Source organism: Pagrus pagrus (assembly GCF_965226575.1).
Source record: "Pagrus pagrus genome assembly, chromosome: 18".
NCBI classification, from domain to species: domain Eukaryota; kingdom Metazoa; phylum Chordata; class Actinopteri; order Spariformes; family Sparidae; genus Pagrus; species Pagrus pagrus.
The window spans coordinates 1,346,604-1,356,414 of NC_140202.1; the positions used below are offsets into that span (position 1 = coordinate 1,346,604).

A 9,811-nucleotide genomic window follows, 5' to 3' on the forward strand; every position below is an offset into this window, starting at 1 on the left:
ACTCATTCTGTCACAGTTTGAGCCTTATTAGGCAACACTGTGCATCATGGTTTTTTTAATTATTATTATTTGTTTAAACCTTTATTTATTCATTTTTTAAGCTATACAGGTGAGGCAATCAAAGCTCTTGTCATTGATCAAACACTGTCAACACCACAATGAAAAGACAGCTCTAATGTAACGTGTTCCTTTAGCAGGTCTCCCTTAATGCTGCTGCAAAAGAAGAGTTTGGGAAACACTCTTAAATCTCTGTTCTTCCTTAGGAAGGTATACTTTACAAACTGCTGTAGGACGTTAGGGCTGTCAACAAATATTCTAAATTCTAATAGGCTATATATTCGAATATTTAAGAAAAAATAATCCAGATTCAAATGTGAAAATTAATATTCAATTATTAAATAAACAGTGGGGAAAAAAACAGTGTGGGGAAAAAAACGAAAATAAATAAAACAGCGACTGCTTTGCGAGTGGGCGCACTGTATGACGGCGGGTCAGGGACAGGTCACATGAGCTGCACCTGCAGTGAGACGCTACAAAAAACGTCCGTGGGCCATGGCACATGCAGAGAGCGATGACGGGATGTTCGGACCCAAACTCAGAGAAAGTGGTCTGGACTCCAAACGAACTTTAGAAGCTCTGTTTGTTAATTCTTCAGATTTTGGGCAGACACGGTAGACGGAAACTACGAGACTGAGCGAGATACAGTTATACTGTATGCAAGCTGTGTAAGCTAAAAAAGAAAAGTTGTTCCATGTTTATTACAGCTTGCTCAGAGCATTTAATGTTCGTGCTGTATAGCCTACTGTAAAACTTAAGTTAATGTTAATATAATATTTGCTTCCATGCACGCCGGGTTGCACACCTGAACCGGGCTCATTGCTCATTATTAATAAAAGCCGACTGCACAACTGAAAATATTGTAGCGACCCCGCAGTAATGTTGTTATGATGTGTTGTTGGCTGATCTATCGTGTCCTAGCTTAGCCACTATCAGCTAGCGATGGCTTCTCTCTCTCCCTCTCGCTCTCCTCTTTTCTCTTGCTCAGTGTGCCAGATGTTCAGTTACACCTCTGCCTCCCTTAGTGATACTGGTACATGTATTAAGTGTAGTTTATTTGTAGTGTTGGAGGCGAGGCTCAGTGAGTTGGAGGCTCGGCTCCGCAGCATGGAAACTCCGACTGTAACTGCTGCAGTTAGCCACTTAGCTAGTGCGGACCGAGCAACTGTAGCTTCAGCTAGCCGTCCCTCGGCAACTCCCGAGCAGCCGGGACAGCAGGGCGGCTGGGTGACTGAACGAAGGAAGCATAATACCAAACCAAAGCCCACGTTACACCACCAGCCGCTTCACGTTTCAAACAAATTTTCCCCACTCAGCGACACACCCGCTGAGAAACAAACTCTGGTTATTGGCAGCTCCATAGTACGAAACGTGAAGTTAGCGGCACCAGCGACCATAGTGAAATGCATCCCAGGGGCCAGAGCGGGCGACATCGAATCAAATTTGAAACTGCTGGCTAAAGCTAAACGTAAATATAGTAAGATCATAATACATGTCGGCGGTAATGACTGCCGGCGACGCCAGTCGGAAGTCACTAAGATTAATGTTGAGTCGGTGTGTAACTACGCCAAAACAATGTCGGACTCCGTAGTTTTCTCTGGGCCCCTGCCAAACCTAACCAGTGATGACATGTTCAGCCGCATGTCATCATTCAACCGCTGGCTGTCGAGGTGGTGTCCAGCCAACGATGTGGGCTTTGTTGATAATTGGCGGACTTTCTGGGGAAAACCTGGTCTCATTAGGAGAGACGGCATCCATCCCACTTTGGACGGAGCGGCTCTCATCTCTAGAAATTTAACCCATTTCATTAGCCAACAACCAGCCTGACAACCCAGAGTTGAGACCAGGAGGCAGAGCTGCAGTCTTACACGCTTCTCTGAGCTTCCATTAGATCAGTTGCACACCCAAAACTTCATTGAGACTGTGTCTGCCCCCCGACCACCTAAATTAATTAAATTAATCAAATCAAAAGTCCACAGAAGAGGAGTTGTGCATGAAAATCTAATAAAAATTAACAGCAACTCTGCAATCTCAAAACAAGACAAGAGAATTAAATGCGGACTCCTAAATATCAGATCCCTGTCATCGAAAGCTGTACTAGTAAATGACTTAATTTCAGATTGTAATATTGATTTATTCTGTCTTACTGAAACTTGGCTGCATCCTGAAGAATATGTCAGCCTGAATGAATCCACTCCACCCAGTCACATTAATACTCACATTCCTCGAGGCTCCGGCCGAGGAGGTGGTGTTGCAGCTATTTATGACTTAAGTCTGTCAATCATTCCTAAACCTAAATTAAATTATAACTCATTTGAAAGCCTTGTTCTGAGTCTTTCACATCCAACGTGGAAAACTTTACAGCCAGTTCTATTTGTTGTAGTGTATCGAGCACCTGGTCCTTACTCAGAATTTTTATCTGAATTCTCTGAGTTTTTATCAAGTCTAGTCCTCAAATCAGATAAAGTAATTATTGTAGGTGATTTTAATATTCATGTGGATGTCGTTAATGATAGCCTTAGTACTGCATTTATCTCATTATTAGAATCTATTGGCTTCTCTCAGTGTGTACATAAACCAACTCACTGTTTTGACCACACCCTTGACCTTGTTCTAGCTTATGGTATCGAGATTGAAAATCTAACAGTTTCTCCACAGAATCCTCTTTTATCAGACCATCACTTAATAACTTTTGAAGTTCTATTACTGGACTACACACCATTAGGCAAAAACTCCTTCACTAGATGTCTATCTGATAGTGCTGTAGCTAAATTTAAGGAAATTATACCGCTGGCACTAAACTCAATGCCATGTCTCAATATAATAGAGGACTCCTCCACTAACCTCAGTTCCTCACAAATCGATCATCTTGTTGATAGCACTGCAGGCTCATTGCGAACAACACTGGACTCTATTGCCCCCCTGAAAAGGAAACCTATAAAGCACAGGAGGTTAGCACCCTGGTATAACTCGGATACCCGCAAATTGAAGCAAACATCACGGAAATTTGAAAGGAAATGGCGTTCCACCAACTTGGAAGAATCCCGCTTAGCCTGGAAAGATAGCCTTAAAACATATAGGAAGGCCCTCCGCAATGCCAGAGCAAGCTATTACTCGTCATTAATAGAGGAAAACAAAAACAACACCAGGTTTCTTTTCAGCACTGTAGCCAGGCTGACAGAAAGTCACAGCTCTACTGAACCATGTATTCCTACAACGCTCAGTGGTAATGACTTCATGAGCTTCTTCAATGATAAAATTTTAACTATTAGAGACAAAATCCATCATCGCTTGCCCTCAACTGGCACTATTGTATCTTTAAACACAGGAACCTCAGAAACAGTTCTAAATTCTGACTTATATTTAGACTGCTTCTCTCCCATTGACCTCCACCAACTAACTTCGATGGTTTCTTCATCTAGACCAACAACTTGTCTCCTAGACCCCATCCCAACTAGGCTGCTGAAAGAAACTTTACCTTTAATTAGCACATCTTTACTAGAAATGATCAACCTGTCTCTATTAACAGGATACGTACCACAATCCTTTAAACTAGCTGTAATTAGACCGCTCCTTAAAAAGCCTAATCTTGATCCAGAAACTTTAGCCAACTATAGACCTATATCCAACCTCCCTTTCCTCTCCAAGATCCTTGAGAAAGCAGTCGCCAACCAGCTATGTGACTTTCTTCATAAAAATAGTTTATATGAGGATTTTCAATCAGGTTTTAGAGCACATCATAGCACAGAGACGGCACTGGTGAAAGTTACAAATGACCTCCTAATCGCTTCTGACAAAGGACTTGTCTCTGTCCTGGTCTTACTAGATCTTAGTGCTGCATTTGATACCATTGATCATCACATTCTACTACAGAGACTGGAACACTTAATTGGCATTAAAGGACCCGCATTAAACTGGTTTAAGTCCTATTTATCGGATCGATTTCAGTTTGTACATGTTAATGATGAGTCATCCCTGTATACCAAGGTTAGTCATGGTGTTCCTCAAGGCTCCGTGCTTGGACCCATACTATTCACCTTATATATGCTCCCTCTAGGAAATATAATTCGGAAACACTCCATAAACTTTCATTGTTATGCAGATGATACACAGTTATACCTATCAATAAAGCCAAATGAAACTAATCAGCTTACTAAACTCCATGCATGTCTCAAGGACATCAAGACCTGGATGACCTGCAATTTTCTGCTGTTAAACTCAGATAAAACCGAAGTTATAGTACTTGGTCCTAAACACCTTAGAGATGCATTATCTAATGATATAGCGAGTTTGGATGGCACTAACTTGGCCTCCAGCACCACCGTCAGGAATCTGGGAGTTATCTTTGATCAAGATATGTCCTTCAACTCCCACATAAAACAAATTTCAAGGTCTGCATTTTTTCATCTACGTAACATTGCAAAAATCAGGCCCATCCTGTCTCAAAAAGACGCAGAAAAGCTAGTCCATGCATTTGTTACTTCCAGACTGGACTATTGTAATTCTCTATTATCAGGCTGCCCTAACAAGTCTCTAAAGAGTCTCCAGCTGGTCCAGAATGCTGCAGCACGTGTACTGACAGGAACTAAGAAAAGAGATCATATTACTCCTGTACTGGCCTCTCTGCACTGGCTCCCTGTAAAATCAAGAATAGAGTTTAAAATCCTTCTCCTCACTTACAAAGCTGTTAATGGTCAGGCACCATCATATCTCCAGGAGCTCATATTACCCTATCACCCAACTAGAGCATTACGCTCCCAGAACGCAGGATTACTTGTAGTTCCTAAAGTCTCCAAAAGTAGAATGGGAGCCAGAGCCTTCAGTTATCAAGCTCCTCTTCTGTGGAACCATCTTCCTGTTTTGGTCCGGGAGGCGGACACCCTCTCTACCTTTAAGAGTAGACTTAAGACCTTCCTCTTCGATAGAGCTTATAGTTAGGGCTGGTCCAGGACAGGCCCAGGCCTGTCCTGGACCAGCTCTTAGTTATGCTGCTATAGGCCTAGTCCGGGGGACAATGACACACTGAGCTTCTCTCTCCTCCCCTCTCCTCTCCTCTCCATCTGTATACATTATGCCTGTATACATGCCCCATCTCTGCATGTCACTGACTTGCTTCTTCCCCGGAGTCCTTGTGCTTTCTAGTCCTACAGGCTCCCTTGGATCCTGGCCGCGCCCGGGTCGTGGATCGTGGATGCGCCCACTGCTATGGCCCTGCCTGATCGTGGATGCGCCCACTGCTATGGCCCTGCCTGATCGTGGATGCGCCTACTGCTATGGCCCTGCCTGATCGTGGATGCACCTACTGCCATGACCCTGCCTGACACCCACCACTACTGTCGCTAATATTAGTCACATCTCTGTTACATACGTTCCACTACTATTATCGTACTGCATTGCTACATACCATCCTTGCCATTGATCATTACTACTGTTATCACTAGTAATCACATTTCCATGTGCATTTCATCATTATTGCTGTAATACATCTTTGTGTACTTTCACTCCTGTCAACCATCGCTTATAATTGAATACATTGTGATCTCGTTGATCTGCTCTGTACATGCGACATCTATTGCACGTCTGTCCGTCCTGGGAGAGGGATCCCTCCTCTGTGGCTCTCCCTGAGGTTTCTTCCGCATTTTTTCCCTGTTAAAAGGGCCTTTTTTGGGGCAAGTTTTTCCTCACTCGAATCGAGGGTCGAAGGACAGAGGGTGTCGTCTCTGTACAGATTGTAAAGCCCTCTGAGGCAAACTGTGATTTGTGAATTTGGGCTATACAAATAAAATTTGATTTGATTTGATTTGATTTGTTATGAACTGTGAATGTGTATGGCCAGGTTGGATGAGAAACTGAGGAAGACAGAGTCCTGTGTGTGTGTGTGTGTGTGTGTAGGTGAGTGAGTGAGGAGGAGCAGAGGAAGAAGTGAGAGCTGTCGCATAAGTTTGTGTTATGTTGTTGTAGTTACGTCGGGTCGGATGCTACAATATCAATAACAACGTGTGCTTAACATAGACGTTGGATGCGAAATAGTCGCGGAGCAGAGCCAGTTTCCTTTCGGTGCCGTTAACCGATTGTGTTATATGCGCCAGAGTGTGCACCTCTGTGCCAGGCTCGCCCTCTGCGGCGATTTGTGTTTATTCATCTTAACACCTTGTCCTGAAATACAGCGAGCAAGCGAAACGGCAACGAAAACTCGCGCGAGGGTGTCCTGATATGCAGCGAGACGATTTTGTCGCGAGTATATTCTATTGATTCAGAATCCAAACCAATCAAATTATCGAGGGACGTAAACAAACTTGCAGCGCTATTTTGAGATTCCGGGCATTTCCTCGTTGCTGTTTTTCACATCTTTGAGTGTTTTTTCCTCTCATATTCTCCTCTCTCTGATAACTTGCTTGTCAATAGAAAGCAGCGTGTACTTATCAACCGATAAGAAGTGTTTAGGGGCGGGACACCGCCGCGAAATGTCATCCAGATAGAGACAACGCGAGCGATAATTTCAGGGTTGAGCGACATCGCTGGACGGAGCGATGTCGCTCACGGCACGTCAGGACAAGCTGATTGAAAAGTACACATTCTAATCACTTTTCCTCGCTCGCTCGCGTCGCTGTCGCATCGCTGTCGCATCGCTGTATATCAGGACGGGGTGTAACAGAGCGCGCGAGGGATTAATACACACATTCACACAGGCTACGCACACACAAGCAACCCACAGACACACAGCTGAGGGGCCGAGGCGCAGCACAGATAAATGCGCATGGGGTGGCGTGCCCCCCAGTGGGTGCTCAACCTGATCAGTGGGTCCTCCTGTTGGCATAATGCGCAAATAGATATTTGAATATTTTGAATTATGTGTTATTTTTACAATGAATATTCAAACGTCATTTTGGAGCCCTATAGGACGTTAAGTAACATCAAAACTGGGAAGCAAAGCCCTGCTCTGTAGGCTAAACATATAAAAGCAATCAGAATTGATTACCTGTCACCATTTGGCTCTCCAGCTCTCCACTCTTTGAAGCCAGATTTTCAGGCATATTCGCAGCAGCTGTAACATTTTGGAGCAGACAAAGAATTAATGACATAGAAACAACTTTCATGAATGTAACATAAAGTTTAAAGGTCATAATACATGGAGCATGACGAGAATTCAAGCAGCTGTCTTATTACCCTCTTACTACAACACTAAACATGGCATTTTTGGTATCTGTGGCTTCATCGTGTTTTTTTTTTGTTTTTGTTTTTTTCAAATTCAGCATTGTCTTTATTTCATTTCTCATTTATTTTGTGCAATAATACACGAAATATCAGTCCAAAAGTATAACCGTCGTTATAAATCTTTTTTTTTTCCTCGTTTCAACCGCTGTTCAACTGAGGGAGGCGGTCTCACGATTTGATTTTGAAGTTACAGGAAGACGGATGTTGATGTTACCAGCTTCCGGAAAGGTCAATAGACAATATAAATAAAGATTTAACTTATTCCATCGTAAATGTGTACAAGATGGAGAAGAAGAAGAATTGTAAATGTATGTGTGTGCTAATCCGCGGTGTTGTTGAACGTCATGTCAAAACACGGAGCCGAAAGTGCTCTGATAATGCTACATTCTTATGTGCCAAGTCTTTATGGTTGAATCACTTTTTATTACCATTATTTTTTATTAAAAACTATCATTTAACAGCCCCACAGTCACTTCATCCTGTGGCAGCTGCTTCAAACAGCTGTAGTTGCCGTGGCAGGTCGGTAAATGCCGCGGCAAGTCAGTGGCAAGTGCCTCAAACAGCCTCAGGTGCCGTGGCAGGTCGGTAAATGCCGCGGCATGTCAGTGGCACCTGGAGATGCCACAGCAAACAGCGAGAGCTGCCGCGGCACCTCACGGTGCCACCGGAAGTGCCAAGGCTAACTGCCACTGCCACGATTTGCGCTTGCCCCTGCTGCAGAATGTCACAACCGTAGACTGTATGGGCAAAACACGGAGCAACTAGGCTAATACCTGAAGTGTTTCTGACACTTTCACAAGAAACTCTACAGTGTCCCCTTCCTGGCAAGCTCTCATTTATGGATATAGTCAAAGTGGTTCAGAAGCTACAGCTATAATAATTTGAGCATAGAATTTTATTCGTTTTTGCTTCAAAGTAGGGTGGGAGTGGAAGAGGTTAAGGTGCATTTTATTAATTATATTATATAATTTTGGAAACGATAAATACTGTAGATTAATAAACAATAACAAAAATATTGTGAGTATTAATGTATATGATTGTGTGAAGAATTTAGTAGCCTCATGGCCCACGGATAAAAACTGACAGCAGCCATTTTGGCAGTATTAGCAGATTTTCGTGGAGTAGATGGAGGGGAGAGCTGGGTGCGAAACGAAAGTAATTTTCTCCGAGCACATGTGTAGTCTACAGTAACTTTATCAGTATGTAGCTCGACCTAACAGAACTGCAAAACATATTGAGGATACGTCTGACTTTGACAGCTTCTGACTTTTAATTTTCCCCTATTTAATATTAAGTAATGCAAAAAAGCTAACAGCAACAGTAAAAAGTTAGCTTAGAAGTCGGGAAATTAAGCTAGCTAAATTTACTTTGGAGAAAGTTGGCATAGTCAAATTTGCGGAGCCTGAATTTGTACTTAAAAAAAGACAGATACCATTAAAATATACTTACACTGTGTGGTCTCGTCCTCATTGTCGACATACAGTCGAGATTTTATCTTTCTTTTGCTCCTCCTTGGTTCGTCTATTCCTTCAATCTGCACGGCTGCGCCTCACAGTACAGGTGCACCGTTAAGTCCCCGGAAATGAACATCCCGTTTTCCAAAATAAAAGAATAATTACTGTTTTGTCTTTTTGAGAAATACTTTTGGTAGGGTAGTAAGCTAGACCTAAGGCTATTATGTTTGTTAATTTAACGCGAAAGTACGCACTTGGTTCGACTTCCTGTTTTAGTGCTTCATAACGCAAGCAACTTGACAACTGTAGCGCGTAGTAAAATGTCCCTGCAAAAGAGGATACTCCGACATATTGCGCGAAAACAGACATCGAAGGGGAAAAGGAAATTGATTACATGGCTCCAGAAACAGAAGCTGTTAAAAGCTAAAGTGAAATGCAGATTATGCAGAAAAAAAATGAAAATGAAAAAACATGCTAATGTTGATGGACACCAGTGGTAAGTATGTTAGCCTAGCTACTGGCATGGTTTGCAAGTTTAGGGGGATTTTGCAGTGGGTGTTTCTCAGAGGTAGGCAGAGTAGCCAAAAAATTGTAGGCTACTCAAGTAATACCTTTGAACAATATTACTCTCAATAAAAGTTAAAAGTAGTCATCAACATAATTACTTGAGTAACGTTAAGAGCAGGGGTGAAAAGTAACGAGTTACATTTGTTGCACTGCGTCTGCCTGGGTTGCCTCACACAGCAGCAGGCAGCCAGGTAGGCTACACACTCTCCCCTTCACCGCTACGTGAGTTAGTGCATAACAGGGCTAGTTGCTACAATGTTGTCGTCTTATTATTAGCCATTAGCCCCAGCTAGCGGTTAAAGCCTGACGTTAATGATTAAAGACAACGTTATGAGGCATGCCCATCTCTTAGGCTACGTTTACGGTGAGCAAACGTCCTCTTTTGCCCGGATATGTCCACTTTTCACGTCCTGTCCGGGGCGCCCGTTTTTTTTTTTTTTTTTTTAACCGGACCGCTGACACTGACAGATTAAATTACCAGACACACCGGGGCTGAAGCCCGGACCGGCGCGAACCGA

The 9,811-nt window shown here is 43.0% G+C and overlaps 1 protein-coding gene across 1 annotated transcript in view; it reads right to left on the minus strand.

Annotated features, from left to right (window-relative positions):
• LOC311273650 (uncharacterized protein) overlaps window positions 1-8,783 on the minus strand; it is a 30,948-nt gene extending 22,165 nt beyond the window's left edge. The window contains exons 1-2 of the mRNA XM_084380787.1: window positions 8,722-8,783; window positions 7,037-7,102 (exon numbers count right to left, since the gene is read on the minus strand). Coding sequence (XP_084236913.1) covers window positions 7,037-7,091 — 55 coding nt within the window. The 5' untranslated portion in view covers window positions 7,092-7,102; window positions 8,722-8,783. The remainder of the gene's footprint in view (window positions 1-7,036; window positions 7,103-8,721) is intronic.
• Between the last annotated feature and the right edge of the window lie 1,028 nt (window positions 8,784-9,811).